The 16,972-nt window shown below is 47.3% G+C and overlaps 1 protein-coding gene across 6 annotated transcripts in view; it reads right to left on the bottom strand.

Annotated features, from left to right (window-relative positions):
* Window positions 1–16,972, bottom strand: part of LOC115475628 (dual specificity tyrosine-phosphorylation-regulated kinase 1A-like) — a 521,782-nt gene that overhangs the window by 401,582 nt on the left and 103,228 nt on the right. For all 6 annotated transcript variants that reach the window (XM_030211502.1, XM_030211505.1, XM_030211507.1 and 3 more), the window contains one exon: window positions 4,755–4,879. In XM_030211502.1, the coding sequence (XP_030067362.1) occupies window positions 4,755–4,879 (125 nt within the window). The remainder of the gene's footprint in view (window positions 1–4,754; window positions 4,880–16,972) is intronic.

Here is a 16,972-nt window from a genome sequence, read left to right as displayed (position 1 = left end):
CCGGGAGCCACCGAAGCCTGTGTTAGTATTCCTGGGAAATTGGAGACCATTGCTTCAGCAGGGAAAGTTGTAGGGGTCTCATGTGTGCTCTCCATCCGCAGGAGCAGTCGGACCTGATTCTGAAGCTTGAGTCACCTGTTATCGGGGAGAAAGACGAACCCCGAGGCCGTGTCGAACTGGACCCTGAAATGCTCGAGAGACTGAGAGGGGGTCAGGTGACTTTTGGGCATATTGACCACCCAGCCCAGAGTCTGAAGAAATGTTATAACTCTGGTTGTGGCAAGTCGGCTTTCGTTCGTCAAATCAGCCCTGATGAGCCAGTCGTCGAGATAAGGGTGAACTTTGATACCCTCTCGCCTGAGAAAGGTGGCCACCACTACAATCACCTTGGAAAAAGTGCGAGGTACTGTTGCCAGGCCAAAGGCAAGGCGCGAAACTGGAAATGTCGGCTCAACACCGCAAACCGCAGGAACCGCTGATGCGGGGGCCAGCTAGGAATATGCAAATACGCTTCCTTGAGGTCCAGAGACGTGAGAAACTCTCCTGGCTGAACCGCCGCAATGACAGAGCGCAGGGTTTCCATGCAGAAGAGTCACACTCTTAAGGCCTCGTTGACTCTGTGTAAGTCGAGGATCGGTCTGAAAGACCTGCCTTTTCGAGGCACCACAAAAAAAATGGAGTAGCGGCTGCAGCCGCGTTCGGCGGGAGGAACCGGAACCACCGCTCCGAGCTTCAGTAGTGACTACAAGGTCTCCTCGACCGCTGCCCGTTCGACGGCAGTGCCGCATCGGGACTCTAAAAAGGTGTCTCCAACCGGAGTAGCAAATTCCAACTGGTAACCTTCTCTGATCAGGTCCAGGACCCATTGATCAGAAGTAATCTTGGTCCACTCCTCGAGAAAGAGGGAGAGGCGACCCCCAACTGCGGGCATCGAAGAGTGGACCGGTGTCCCATCATTGTGGAGGACACCCCTGAATTTCTGGGCATTGACCAGATGTTGCAGACCGCCTGTCCATACGAAAGGAGTTCCTCTGCTGAAAGCGGGAACGTTGTGAAAACCCCGCCGAACGCCCAGGGCGGTATCTTCGAGTCTCTTGAAAACGTGGTCTGGAAGAGGGAGGAAAGGAAGGGCTCTTGGAAGAAGGCCTCGGCCTATCCTCAGGCAACCGTTGGGATTTAGAGTCCTCTACGTCCTTGACAATCTTCTCCAATTCCTCCCCAAATAAAAGGAGGTCCTAAAAGGGTAACCTCATCAGCCTTTGTTTAGCCATATCAGCCGCCCAATGACGAAGCCAAAGAAGGCGGCAAGCAGAAACAGCTAAAGACATCTGTTTAGCAGATGCTCTGACCAGATCATAAAGGGCATCAGCCAAAAAGGCCAGGGCAGACTCCACAAGCAGGGCGAACTCAGAGAGTGCACCCGCTCCATCCGCGAGCTGTTCGACCGCCTGCTATAGCCAGGAAAGGCAAGCCCGTGCTGCATAGGAACTGCAAATAGCTGCCCTTAAGGAGAGGGCCGAGATTTCAAAGGACCGCTTCAAGACGGATTCCAGTCACCAGTCCTGCATATCCTTCAATGCGACTCCTCCCTCCACAGGGAGAGTCATCCGCGAGCTGTTCGACCGCCTGCTATAGCCAGGAAAGGCAAGCCCGTGCTGCATAGGAACTGCAAATAGCTGCCCTTAAGGAGAGGGCCGAGATTTCAAAGGACCGCTTCAAGACGGATTCCAGTCACCAGTTCTGCATATCCTTCAATGCGACTCCTCCCTCCACAGGGAGAGTAGTTCTCTTAGTCATCGCAGTGACCAATGCGTCCACCTTACGCATTCCCGAAGAGGGACAAGTGGGATTCACCCACAGGGTAAAGGTGACACATAGCCCTAGACAGGCAAAACAAACAGTGGATCCAATAAAAGTCCTCTCACAATGAGTGTCTTCCTGAATAAGGTCTTTATTGAACTCTACACGATTGACCTGACACGTGACGCGTTTCGGACGTAAAGGCCTGCGTCAGGGGTCTAGTGTATCTGAAGAAAAACATGCCTTGTGAATCAGATGAATAACAGCATATAAACTGCTAAAAGAGGTATCTTTTATTTCTATACATCCAAGAGGACTACCGCAGCAACCACAGTACTTCATCCTTTGACATATACATTTGTAAGAGAGCAAAATCTTCCTCAAAACAGCAGTTTATGTGCTGTTATTCATCTGATCCACAAGGCATGTTTTTCTTCAGATACTACTAGACCCCTGACGCAGGCCTTTACGGCCGAAACACATCACGTGTCGGGTCAATCGTGTAGATTTCAATAAAGACCTTGTTCAGGAAGACACTCATTATGAGAGGACTTTTATTGGATCCACTGTTTGTTTTGCCTGTCTTTGGTTCCCCTGTGGAGAGATCACCTTCTGTGGGTGTTTGACACATAGCCCTAGCCACTTTCAAGGGGCCATCAGGTTCAGACCATTGAGCTGTAATAAGCTCTTGGATGGAATCATGCACCGGAAAAGCCCGAGAAGGCTTTCTAGTACAGGCCATCTTAGGGTTAATAAAAGAGGCTGTGGTCACGTCAGGATCATCAATACTGAGGGCCTGTAAGGCATCAGAAATGAGAGCTGGCAGCTCGTTGCGGTGGAAAATCCATACCGCTTTAGGGTTATCCAACTCCTGTGACAAGCAGCTACCCTCCTCTGGATCATCAGTCCGTGAGGGCCTGCCAGACCCATCAGAATCCCCGAAACCAGACAACGGGGGAGAAAGGGGTGACAGAGAAGCACCCTCAGACGGTGTGGTCACTCATCTGTGTTTAGCCTCAGCCAAGAGCTCAGGGGAAGAGATAAAGTCTCCAGCAGACGCTGGGCTTTCAAAACCTGGAGGCAATCCAGTCCGCAGAAAATTTTCAGAAAGCTCAGGCAGGGCTCTTTTTACCATAAAGGACCTATGCATCAGCAGCACAAATTCAGGGGCAAAAAACGGACCCTGACCATCTGCTCCTATATTAGGGGAAGCGGAGTTATGAGCCTCTCTAGAAACCTCGAGGAGAGGCGTCCCCCTGCACTCAGACTCCTCAGCCACAGTGAGGGTCAAGTCACACTGCGCAACCAAAATGGCGCCCGCTGTAAACTCCGTCAGGCGGGATGAGTCACCGCCAACCATGCTCGTGCCAGCATTAGTGTCTAAGCAGCACGTGCTGCAAAGCCCCGCTGCTGTCCTGCGTTTTCCACATCAGGAGCAGTGCTTAACTGCTTCAGCAGCCATCGCCCTTCTTCGGCGGAAAATAGAAACAAAATCGCGGCATCGCACCAAAACTTACCCCACACAGGAACACTGTCAGCGGGAACCTCCCCAGAGGAGCTGGGCACCACTCTCCACACCTCTGGAGACCGAGTCAAACGAGCTCCAGTCAGGCTGCAAGGTTCCAGGAGCGCCGGAGAAAGCATCAGAAGTTGCTGCGCAGTTAAAAGCGAGCCTCTTTTTTTTTTTTTAATACTGTGAGGAAAGTTGGAAGCAGGCAGCCACAGAGGGAATCTGGGAAGAAGGGGAATGGGGTAAGGCAGGGACAGGGAAAACCAAGTATAGCCTTAAAGTGGGCACCACCAGCCACAACACCCCCCTGTTCTACTGGCAAAGCACAGGAGCCACCCCAGGCAGAAATCTAGGAGCTGAGAAAGCTACGTCCACACCTGCTGGAAGATAGAGATATACTGATCACATACTGAAGGCAGAGGGGGCTGGGCGTCCAGGAACACCATGTGCTTTCAGTGTTCTCTATCTCCACCTGCTGGTAGGCGGATACAACCCATCAGTTAATGGATTCATCTGCTGTTGATGACAAGGAACCTAGATTAGGTGTCTACACTGGCGTTCCTAGGGGCGCTGACACCCGGGGCGGATCGCTGATGCGCCCCGCCCCCCAGGTGCAGAGCCCCCCCCCCCCCCCCGGAACAGCACGACACCCTCCCGGCAAAATAAAGCAACCCCCCTGGCGAAAGACCCCCCCCCCCCCGGTGCACGCCGCTGGGGGGGGGGGGGGGGGGGGGGTGCCGCGCGCCTGTCGGCTCTTCGTTTCCATGCTCCCTCTGCCCCTGAACAGGAAGTAACATGTTCCGGGGCAGAGGGAGCATGAAAACGAAGAGCTGACAGGCGCGCGGCACACCCCCCAGCGGCGTGCACCCGGGGCGGACTGCCCCCCCCCCCCCTTGGTACGCCACTGGGTGTCTAGTGTTAATCACCCAACATTTTCCCCATCCCAACTCCACCCATGTCACAACTGGGTTTTTTTTTCAGCTGTTGTGTTTAGGATACTAGAGAAACTAGGACCTCAGTTGTAAGACCTCAGTCCTAGTAAATTTTCAAAAGGGGCAACATAGGAGCCTAAATCCAAAATCAGCCTCCCTATGTGTCCTTCTGTCTGTCTTACCCTTATCGGTCCTGTCTGTCCTGATTTAGATTGCAAGCTCTTTTGAGCAGGGACTGTCTTTTCTTCATGTTCAATTGTGAAGCGCTGCGTACGACTGGTAGCGCTATAGAAATGATTTATAGTAGTAGTAGAATCTTGTATGCATGCAGCCCTACTTATCTATAGAACATGTCCTCCTAATCAACTTCTGAATGATAATTAAGCTTGTAGCAGTATTCTCTACTCTTTTATTTATGAAAGTTTGTCTTTGGTTTGACTACTGAAGAAGAGGGGTGATGGCTCTGTAGGACTGACTCTATGTGTTGATGCTTGCAATTATTTAATAACTACCTGGGAATGCTCAGCCACAGACTGCAGAGTGGAGAAGGGTGCATGGTTGTGCTCAGTGGGGGAGAATTCCAAAGGGGCATCCATGCAGAGGGAAGAGGGCTGCTTGCATCCTATGCTGCAGCCACCTGCAGAAAATACAAAGGTAAAGGGTCATGGATTTGATATACTGCCACATTCAAAATAAGAATCTCGAGTCAGCTTAAATCCAGAAACTATAAATTCTGTTATTATTCCTTTCATTTATTATTTAATTTTCAATTCTATATTTATTTATTTATTTGTTTCATGTATATCCCACATTATCCCAAAAGATCACATTTAAATTGATTAAAAAAAAAAAAAAAACCTCACCACCAGGAAAAATTATTATATATATCATGAGTAATTCTGCATTAATCCGTTTCAGAAACAAAAGAAAACTATCAAAGCTACATAAGTCAAACTAACAAGGAGCAGCCAATGGGTAGAGCAGCAGGCTGATAACCAGGGGAGCCTGGTTCAAATCCCCCCAGGGATCCCCTTCTGATCCTTCGGAAGTTTTTTATCCCTCCAATGCCTTAGGTACAAACAAAAGATTATGAGCCCTCTATGGATAGAAAATACCTTCCATACATGAAAATACACTGCTTCAATAGTTTTGGGTTTGCAGGCAATATATAAGAAATTAAATATTATCCACAAGCAATACCATCAAATTTCATATCTACCTATTTATTTATTGCATTTGTATCCCACATTTTCCCACCTATTTGCAGGCTCAATGTGGCTTATATTGTTCCGTAGTGGCAATCGCCATTACCGGAATTAAAACACAAAGTGGTATTGCATTAAAATTCATAGGTGACAGAGTAAATTAAGTATAGAGAGATCATTTACAGAATAAAAGATGAAGTGGTATTGCGTTAAAGTTCATTAGTTCATTAGTGATAATTAGGCGCAGAGGTGGAGCTGAAGCTTAAAGTACTGGAAGGTCTTATGAGGTCTGATAAGACCTCCTAAGGGGTGGAAAGTTTGGCTCCAAACTATTTTTGGAAAAGCCAAATTTTTACTGATCTCCGGAGTGTCATGTATTCTAGGATCTGTCTGATTTTTTTTGCAGAAGAGTTGTGTTGAATGTTTTCCGTCACCGGTATTCCCATGGGTTCAGTAATGATAGTCTGATGTCCTGCATGGATCTGAGAGATCTTCTAGGTTGGCAGACGTGAGTTAGTTGGGGTTTTTTGTTTTGTTTTTTTTAAATACAATGGCATTAGTCCGTGAAGGTTTTTGAAAATGGTGGTATTTTTTTCCAAGTATGTTTATTGAAATTTTTTAAACAATAGTTACCTAAATAGCCTCTGTGCATCAAGCTTAAAGTGCACATTGAATGAGTAAACAACTTTAAACAGTACACAAAAGGTCCCCGTCCCCCCGTCCCCCCTCCCCTGATATCTAAACCCATAGTACTATTGAAGGCCGATGATAAGGTGGTGAGTATTTTAAAGTCTGCTCTTGTCTTAAAGGGAAGCCAGTGCCGTTTTATTAAAACAGGGGTGGTGTGATCAGTCCAACATCCATTGTCTATTAGTTTTGTGGCAGCGTTTATGACTATCTGCAATTTTTTTTTTGTTTCTTTTTCTGAAAGGCCTAGGTACATTGTGCTGCAGTAATCAAGGCCCGAGAGAACTGTGGCTTGGAACACGACCTGAAAGTGAATGGGATTCAGGAGATATTTCATGTGCCTGAGAGGCTTCAGTGTGTAGAACCTTTTTTAGATAACGTTGTTTATCTGCATGGATAGGGTGAGATGCCAGTAGCCAGATTCCTAGGATTTTGATTTTTTTTTTTTTTAATAGTATGGTCGAGCCTACTAGGACTGGAAGAGTGCTTGGAGGTTCGAGAGGTTGTTTTACCCGCGTTCATTTTGAGGTTGACACATGTGTATAGGACTTCAAAGATCTCTTTCATCAATGGGTATGCTGTTGGAGGGTCTTGAACAGGGAAGAGCAGAACAATATCATTTGCATAGGAATAGTATTTAATTTTAAAAGGTTTCAGAATGTTTCCTAAGTTACAGAAGTAGAAATTAAAGAGTAGGGGATAGTGATGAGTCTTGAGGAACTCCTTGCCTCGTGGACAACAGCTGGAATAGGGATTACTGCCATGTTATCTGGACAGTTCTGTGTTTCAGGAAGCCTGTGAACCAGTTGATAACTTCAATTCCTATGCCCACCTCCACAAGCATTGTTAGGAGCGTTTTGTGATTAACCAAATTGAAGGCAGCAGATAAATCTAACTGCGTGTGGAAGATTTGTTGGTGTTTGTCTAGGAGTAGGCCGAGTTCAGATAGCATGCTTGCCATTAATGTTTCTGTGAAGAGAAGTTGGAATCCAGATTGCAATGGGTCCAGTAGTTGGAATTTGTTTATGTATTTTTGTAATTGGTATGTAACTACTGCCTCCATGATTTTTGTGATGGCGGGGATGTTAGCTACAAGGCAGTAGTTATTTGGTGTGTTTCTGTTGAGCACTTCCCCTATGAGCTGTGGGGTTTGGACGATCCTGCCTAGCTCCTCGGGGAAGATTCCCTTCCTCAGCATGGAATGTATCATGTTGATTATGTAGGCCACTGATTGAGGTAGCTGTTCTGAGGTCAGCTCTGCATGGGTCTAGAGCACAGGATTCTTTTGAGAATCTGGCAATTGTCATCTTGAGTTGGTCTAGGTAGTTTCTGTGAAGGTGGACCAGACGTGGTCTGCCGGGCAAATGTCTTCAGAGAAGTCTGTTGCAGTTGATTGTTGGATTGGGGTTTTAAGGACAGAGTTTATTAGTTTTTCTGATTTGGTTTGAAAGAATTTAGCCAGTTCTTCTGCAGTTAGATTTGTTTGTTTGTGATTGTGTTGGTTTTGTGAGTGATTTGACAAACTAAAAAAAAAGAGTGCGTTTGGAGTTGCTGCAGATTTCACACGGGAGTAGTATTTGTTTTTCTAGTCTTATCTTTTCCTTGTATTGACTGATAAGTACCTTCCATGTGGACCTATCTTGGGAGCTTAGTGTCTTTAGCCATGTTTGCTCGAGTTGTCTGCATGATTAAACTGTGAAATTCATTGCCGGAGAATGTGGTAAAAGCAGTTAGCTTAGAAAGGTTTTAAAAATGTTTGGATAATTTCCTAAACGAAAAGTCAATAAGCAATTATTAAGAAGAACTTGGAAAATCCACTGCTTTATTCTAGGATGAGCAGCATAAATCTGTTTTGCTGTTCTGGGATCTTGCCAGGTACTTGTGACCTAGATTGCCCACTGTTGGAAACAGGATACTGGGCTTGATGGACCTTCAGTTTGTCCCAGGATGGCAGTGCTTATGTTCTTAGATCCACAAACCACGTGTTTTTCTGGTCCAATCCAGGGCAATGAGGATCACATGACCCAGAAGGTGAAAAATTTTGCGAAGCACCCATCCTATTATCAGTCAGGGAGTGAATATATACTGCAACGCCTGCATGGGCCAATCTTGCAGGACAGAATCCAGCCTTTGTGAACTGAACTCTCTTCATCTGCTGAAGAACCTGGTGACTTTGGCATTGCATTTGGTCACCATGAGATCAAAGGCTGGATCCCACCTGTGAGTGGGGTCATTTCCCAAATTCAAGGCAGCCTTAAAGACCTACTTTTTTAGATCTGCTTTCGATGATACTCACTGAGCATTGTTATGGGCACTGGGCAACTGTGGGCCTTATTCTGTTCTGGATGTATATGTGATTGTGATGTTACTTTTTGTTTTTGTAAGTATTTTCTTGGATGACTAATGTTGGTTATTTTCTCTATCCTGTCAGAATTTTGGAGTTCTTTTCTGCTTCACTGAATTAATTTTTACCTACTGTGAACCACCATGCTGTATTTTTTTTTATGAATGGTACATAAGTATTGCCATACTGGGACAGACCAAAGGTCCATCAAGCCCAGCATCCTGTTTACAAGAGTGCCAATCCAGGTCACAAATACCTGGCAAGATCCCAAAAAAGTACAAAACATTTTATGCTGCTTATCCCAGAAATAAGCAGTGGATTTTCCCCAAGTCCATTTTAATAATGGTCTATGGACTTTCCTTTAGGAACCCGTCCAAACCTTTTTTAAACCTGATAAGCTAGCTGCCTTTACCACATTCTCTGGCAACGAATTCCAGAGTTTAACTACACGTTGAGTGAAGAAAAAATTTATCCAATTCGTTTTACATTTACTACTTTGTAGATTCATTGAATGCCCCCTAGTCCTAGTATTTTTGGAAAGAGTAAACAGATGCTTCGTCTACCCTTTCCACTCCACTCATTATTTTATAGACCTCTATCAAATCTCTTCTCAGCCATCTTTTCTCCAAGCTGAAGAGCCCTACCCATTTTAGCCTTTCCTCATAGGGAAGTCGTCCCATCCCCTTTATCATTTTTGTCGCCCTTCTCTGCACCTTTTCTAATTCCACTATATCTTTTTTCAGATGCGATGACTTTGTGATACATTAAATACATTTTAAACTCATAACTATGAGAAATACCTTCTGCGATAACAGTTCATGCTAACAATTCACTTAAAACATTCAGGCTTCCTGCAATATGGGCTGCCAAAAACATGGGAACATATCTCCCTGCCCAGAGAATGGAAAGGCAAGCCTCCAATGCCAGAGCCACACTACAAGCCCTTCGTTATCTGTTTATGTATGCCACTGTCATCATATTGTCCAATAACACCCACACTGGAATGCCCCGAGAGCACATTGTGAAAGGCTTTCAGAGCTAACTGAACAGCTCTTAGTTCTTTTTTTTAAATTTTAAGAAGTCTTTATTAACAGGTAATACAAAACATCTGAGACTTAATGCACTATGCAAATCATGTTACATGTCACTTATGTAAGCCAACAATCTCTTAGGATATCAAGAATATAACAGTTCTTACAGTATTGAAATGTCAAATAAAGTATTCAGATTTACAATACCAAAACTTCACTTTTTCAGAGTTTTTATATGTATTTACTGATCCCCGCTTCATATTCTCTCTGGTCACATATATCCCCATCCCACCCTCCCTCCCCCTCCCACCCACCCTTCCGGCACCACCTTAACAGAAAACTTTAATCGATTTATACATGAAGGAGAAAAGAAACCCAGATCTGATGCCATCTACATATTTGATTACGCCTTTCCGCTAGAAGTTTTTCCATCTCACAGACCTGCCTCAGTCTTTGGACCCATCTGGTAATGGGCGGAGTCATGGGCTGTTTCCAATGGGCAGCAATTATAACTCTTGCAGCGGTTATAGCCTGTCCCACAAATATGTGCTGAGTTCTAGAAAGACCTGCAGCTCCCCCAAAGAATAAGAAGAAGGTTGGGCTCCATGGTATTGGGCTTCCCGTCCACCTCTGTAGTCTGCTGTGGATTGATCTCCAATAAGCCCTGACCCTCTTACAAGTCCACCATATGTGTCCAGCTGTGCCCCGCACCCCACAACCCCTCCAGCACAGCCCCGTCAGTGTAGGGTATATGCGCTGGAGACGCTCAGGTGTCAAGTACCAACGATACAGCACCTTCACCGCATTTTCCTTGAAGGGCACATGAGACGACACTCTCACCACAGCCCGCTCCATCCTCTCCCATATTGCCTCCTCCAAGTCTATGCCCAGCTCCCTCTGCCAACTCTTCCTATGAAGTGTATAATTCGGGGATTGCCTGTTAATAATGTGATAAAGGCGAGAGACCAGCCCAGTAGTCTTAGGTGGACCCTCACAGATAGTCTCTAGTGCTGTTTGCTCCCTGGCCATAACCTCCCGAACCGCCCGTGTCTTAAGAAAGGAAGCCAATTGGAGATAGGCGTACCGGTCAGACCCCACTATCGGGAACTTCTCAAGGGCTGCAGGATAAGACAACAAATTCTCACCCTCAAATAGTTGACCCCACATTCGTAAACCCCCAGTGTACCATCTTGTGAATACTCCTTTTGTCGTTCCGGGGTAAAACAATGGGTTATAAGCTATGGGGGACAGACGAGACAATGTTGTACGTCGGTGTAAGAACATGCTATCCCAGTTTGAAAGGGTGACATATACTGAAGGACAGAGTCCTGCCTCCAGGGATCTAAAAGAGCCCGGGATCCACATGAGAGCCCCTAATGACCTTTCACCAAAGTGTATTGTTCAAGCTGCACCCACTGCCTATCCGGATAGTCCTGAAACCATTCCACTGCTGCGCGTGCCTGGACTGCTCTATAATACCAAGCCAAGTTAGGTACTCCTAGCCCTCCTCTCGCCCTATCCTGATACAGGACCGTGCGTGCCAAGCGCGGATGCTTTCCCGCCCAGATAAAGCGCATGATACGGTCCTGTAGCATTGATAAAAATTTACGTGGCATTTTGATTGGGAGAGCCTGAAATAGATAAAGCAGGCGCGGCAGGACATTCATCTTTACTGCTGCTATTCGGCCAAACCATGAGAGAGCAATATCCCCCCATTTACCCAAGTCCTCAATAAGTGCCTCTGCCAACCCTTTATAATTAACCGAAAAAAGATCCGAGAGATCTGCTGTCAGATTAACCCCCAGATAGCGAATGCTCTTGTCCGCCCATCTGAAGGCATAGGAAGTCCGCAATGACTCCATGAGCTCCATCGGAAGGGTTACGTTCAAAACTTCAGATTTGGACATATTAACTTTAAATCCCGACACAGTCGAGTATTCCTCTATCTCCCGCAGAAGCCCAGGGAAAGTGGACAGGGGGTGAGTGACAAATAGCAAGACATCGTCTGCGAAGAGGGCTAGTTTATGTGTTCTCCCACCCATGGAGAGTCCTGATATATTTGGATTAGCTCTAAGCCTGGTTGCAAATGGCTCCATTACCATCGCAAATAATAGAGGGGACAAAGGGCAGCCCTGTCTAGTGCCTCTATGTAAAGGTATCATCCCTGAGTTACCCCCGTTTACACGAATACAGGCTTTAGGGGAGCTATAGAATGCTTGGATCCATCCACGGAACTGCGGTCCTATCCCAAAGGTCTCCATCACCTTGTACATGAATGGCCAATACACTCGATCGAAGGCCTTTTCAGCATCCAAGCTAAGAAGGCAAAGAGGCCTCCTCATTCTCCTAGCCAGGTACATTAAATCGACCACTCGCCTAGTATTATCAGTAGCTTTTCTATAGGGGACAAATCCCACCTGATCAGGGTGGATAATACCTGGGAGCAAGGGTGCCAATCGATTGGCCAGGACTTTAGCAAGAATTTTGACATCGGCGTTTAAGACGGATATAGGGCGAAAGGACCCGCATTCCTTGTGATCTTTATTTGGCTTGGGCAGTACCGCAATCCACGCTTCCAACATGGAGGTGGGCAAAGACTCCCCTTTCCCAATTAAGTTAAATAAGTCGGCTAAGAGTGGGGCTAATTCGGTGGTATATTTCTTATAGAATTCGTTAGGGAAACCGTCTAACCCTGGTGATTTACATGAGGGTAGGTGTTGGATGGCTTTTTGTACCTCAACCGGAGTGACCGGCGCATCTAGGGCTGCCCTTTGCTGACTGGTTATGGAGGCCAATTCACTCTCCGCCAGGTAATCCAAGATAGTTTCTTCAGGTGGGTTCGTCTCCTGCTCGTATAGTTCCTGATAAAATTCGCTAAAGCGCCTCCGTATGGCCTCAGATGTATTCAGCAAGTCACCTTTCGAGTCCCTAATGTGGGTGACCGTTCGGTCCACTCTTTGCCTGCGCAGCTTTATAGCCAGGAGGCGGCCTGCCTTGTTAGTAAACTCGTATGATCGTACTTTATTTCTGGATTGTAGCCAACTTAGCTGTTCGGAGTAGATAGAGTCCAGCTGGAGCCTCTGTCCACGCAGCTCCTCCAAAACAGCAGGGGAGCCACTTAGTTTGTGCTGTGCCTCCAGGATCCTGATCCTTTCCAGGCACTGCGCCAGCTGGGCCCTACGAACCCTCGCTCGCCTACTAGCTATCTGTATAAAGTAGCCTCTTGAGACTGCCTTCATAGCATCCCACACCACACTGAGGGGAGGACCAGATTCCATATTTAGCTCCAAGTACTCTTTCAGGACCTTCCTACAACCCTCCACCACCTCCCCCTCCAGTAATAGATCTGTGTTAAGTGTCCATCTTTGGTCTTTGACCTCTGCTTTGATGGTCGGCAAGGTTACCCAAACTGGGGCATGGTCTGAGATTGTTATACTGCCAATTTCTGCTTTCGGGCCCCTCTCTGCTAATGTGACGTCAAGGAAGAGGTAATCGATCCGGGAGTATGACTTATGTACTGGAGAGAAAAAAGTGTAGTCCCTAGTTGTCATATGATTTAGTCTCCAAACATCCAGGGTCCCCAATGAGTGAACCATAGAGCCCAGCGCCAATGAGTCCCTAGATATCGGGTGCTGAGGTCTCCCGGATCTGTCCAACACAGAATCCATAACTTCGTTAAAGTCACCCCCCATAATCAAAGAGCCCCGGGTGAATGTAGCTAGTATGTTTTTCACTTTAGTGTAGAAGGTCCCCTGATGCTCATTTGGGGCGTATATCGATGCAAGCGTGAGGTCTACCTGATCCAGAACAATTTGCAAGAGCAAAAAACGACCTCCCGGGTCTCGCCTAATTCTCATTATTTGGGCCGATATTGATTTATGGAACAAAACTGCCACCCCACGTTTTCTAGAGTCGTCGGCAGAGGAAGCGAAGAAGGCGCTTGGGTATTCTGGGTGGGTTAACAGTCGCTCATGTGCCCTGCGGAAATGAGTCTCCTGCAATAATACAATGTGCGGCTTCAGCAGCTGCAGCTCTTTGAAAAATTTCTGCCTTTTCTGAGCCATGTTCAGCCCCTTAACATTATATGATAAAATTTTTAAGTCTGTACTCATTCCTGGGATGTTACATCAGCTGTGTTTCCCACTAGGTGGGATCCATCCACTTCATGTCTTTGTGCTATCCAGTGCCAGTTGTGCCCCCAACCCTCCCCAAACCTCCCTCCCCCCAGCGATAACCCTCCCCCCTTCCCTTACCCACCTCATCCCCCCCTGTCTGACACCAACTAGAGGGCTCAAGTCCCAATAGTGGGAGATGAGGAAGTGACACACCAGCATCCAGGCGACCCAGCCCCCCCGCCCCCCCCCCCCCCCCCCCCCGAAGTTCCCTATGTCATCACCAGGGTCAAGAACCCAGATTGGGCAACCATAGCCACCCATCCACATGTTTGGTCCCTGCCCGCCATCCATCACCTTAAACTTTCCCTCTTCTCAATCTCTTATAGCTATATAGCATCATGCACAGAGTGTCCCACAGCCTTAATTGCCATTTCATCTATTAATTAAAGAATTAAAGTTCACTTATGCAAGAGATGGCAATAATAAACAAAGAACAAAACATTTTCAAACTTGAGACAGAGGGTAACGTTAGTTACTCTCTACATCATTACCAACCAGGAGATCAGTATCAGCCAGTGTTCCTCTGGCCAATTTTTGGCTAAGTCCTTTGATAGAGTGATTCCACCAGGTTACCGCTTCAGTTCAGGTTTCTTCCACAGCCACTTTTCTTTTTGGAATATTCCTTTTAGGTGTGGCAGGGATCCTTTGCCACTTTTGGAGCTTGGTTTTCGTGGCTGGCGCTAGGGCGCCTGGTGGTTTGTTCGTCTGCACCAGGCCTGCCCCATGCAATGATTTCCAAGCTTCTGTCATCGATGTAACTCTCAATTTGACACCCTGTAGCGTGTAAATCAGAGAGAAAGGAAAGCCCCATCTGTATGTTATCTGCTCTTTGGCTAGAATGTCCAGAACTGGTTTCATAAGACGTCTTTGTTGCAGGGTGAACTGTGATAAGTCTTGATACACAGATATTTTAGACCCACCATATTCCAGGTTGGGCATTTTCCTGGCACAGTTGAGCAGTTGTTCCTTTATTTCATACCGGTGGAACCGTGTGATAATATCCCGTGCTCTGTTTTCCTGCCGCTGACCCAAGGATCTATGTGCTCTATCGATCTCAATCTTGACCCCTGCAGCCTCGGCCCCCAGCAAGCTGGCGCACATTGTCTGTACAATCTGTATAACATCCTCTGTCTCTCCGCCCTCAGGAACTCCGCGGAATCTGAGGTTGTTTCTCCTTCCCCTGTTTTCAAGATCATCAAGCTTATAGGTTAGATCTATGTGCTTTTGATCTAAGGCTTGGAGATGGGCCTCGTGTGAATGTATGGACTCAGAATGCTCTTCCAGCTTGGTCTCTACCTCCTCAACTCTGTTCCCCAGCTCGCGGAGATCAGAGCTCAGCGTCTCCATTCTGTCCAGAATCTCATCCCTCGACTTGTTTATATCTGCTTGTATACCAGACAGTATCTGGCGAAGTTCGCCTGAGATTCCTTTTTTAGTATGCGGTTTCCGCGATTCCGCTAACGACAGCGCTGAGTCAGAGTCAGAGGGAGAGACCGGCGCCATTACCTCGTGGCGCTTCGCGGTTTTAGACGATCCGCCGCCAGCTGACTTCTCCTGCTCTTTAGCTCGCGCCGAAGACGCTTTACTCATCCTGCTTTCAATGGGGAGCAACTAGGAACACTGCAGGCAGTACCAAAAAGGTTGGTGATAGCTTTTTATAGCTTTTGTAGTTATCGAGGAGCGGGAGCTAGAACGCTAGGCAGCCATCAGCATCATGACGTCACTTCCTCGAACAGCTCTTAGTTCTAAACAATTCATTGGTCAAACAGCTTCCGCTTTGGTCCAAGTGCCTTGAGCAGTGTGAACAAAGTGAGCCTCCCCCCCCCCCCCCCCCCCATAACCAGAGAAACTGGCATCTGTCGTCACCACCATCCATTGAGGAGTTACCAGTGATACTCTTTAAAGAAGACTGTGGTCCTGAAGCAACAAGTGCATGCTGCATCTCACCTCTGGTGGCCACTGAAGGGTAAAATTATGTATCATACCTGATCATTTTTCTTTCCCTTAATCATAGCCGATCAATCCATAGACTGGTGGGTTGTGTCCATCTACCAGCAGGTGGAATAAGAGAGCAATCTTTTGCCTCCCTATATGTGGTCATGTGCTGCCGGAAATTCCCCAGTATGTCGATATCAAAGCTCCATCCGCAGGACTCTAATTACACCCACAAAGGGACACTCTGCCCAGCTCACCACCGCCGAAGCGGGGGAGGGGAAATATTCCAGCGCACCACCGCCAGGGCGGTGGGCGGGAAACCACACCTGCCGACGCGGGGGGAATTGGCTTATCCTGCTACCGCAACCGCGGGAGGAGCTGGCTTACCCTAACACCGCCGAAGCGGGAGGGATACAAAGCTACCCTACAGCCGCACGAAGAGGGAGGGAGCGCCGGCATAATTTAGTTATCAATCCAGCCACCACCGAAACAGGGGGAGAGGAAGCAGCAGCTCACTGTAACACAAAATCGTGAACTCGAAGAAACTTCAATTGGAAGAACTTGAAAACGAAGTCCTCGTGAATAGGAACTGAAGACTGAACTTGAACCTGAAATATAACCAGAACACAAACAATACAGATATCTGGGAGGGGCTATGGATTGATCGGCTATGATTAAGGGAAAGAAAATTATCAGGTATGATACATAATTTTACCTTCCCTATCATCAAGCCGATCAATCCATAGACTAGTGGGATGTACCGAAGCAGTACTCACCCAGGGCGGGACATGGAAATCCCTGAACGCAACACTGAAACCCCAAACTGGGCCTCGGCCTGAGCAGTCACATCCAAGCGGTAATGTCGTGAGAAGGTATGAGCCGACGACCAAGTAGCCGCTCTGCAAATCTCTTCCAAGGAGACAGATCTGGATTCCGCCATCGAGGCTGCTTGTGCTCTAGTAGAGTGTGCCTTCAGCTGAATAGGCGGAATCTTCCCTGCCGCCACATAAGCATACGCGATCGTCTCCTTGACCCAACTTGCCACCGTAGGCTTAGATGCCTGCAGACCCTTACGAGGGCCTGCGAACAGCACGAACAGGTGATCCGACTTCCGGAAATCATTGGTCACTTCCAAGTATCTGATGATGACCCGTCTAACATCCAGGTATTTGAGCGCAGGGTACTCCTCTGGGTAATCCTCCCTATGAAAGGAGGGTAGGTAAAGCTGCTGATTCACATGGAATCGAGAAACAATTTTGGGCAGGAAGGAAGGCACTGGGCGAATTAACACTCCTGCCTCAGTGAATCGCAGGAACGGCTCTCTACACGAGAGCACCTGGAGCTCGGAAACTC

Source organism: Microcaecilia unicolor, chromosome 8 (genome assembly GCF_901765095.1).
Source record: "Microcaecilia unicolor chromosome 8, aMicUni1.1, whole genome shotgun sequence".
Classification (NCBI taxonomy): domain Eukaryota; kingdom Metazoa; phylum Chordata; class Amphibia; order Gymnophiona; family Siphonopidae; genus Microcaecilia; species Microcaecilia unicolor.
The sequence above is the reverse complement of the archived record's forward strand: the minus strand, read 5'-3'. Positions and strand labels throughout refer to the sequence as shown.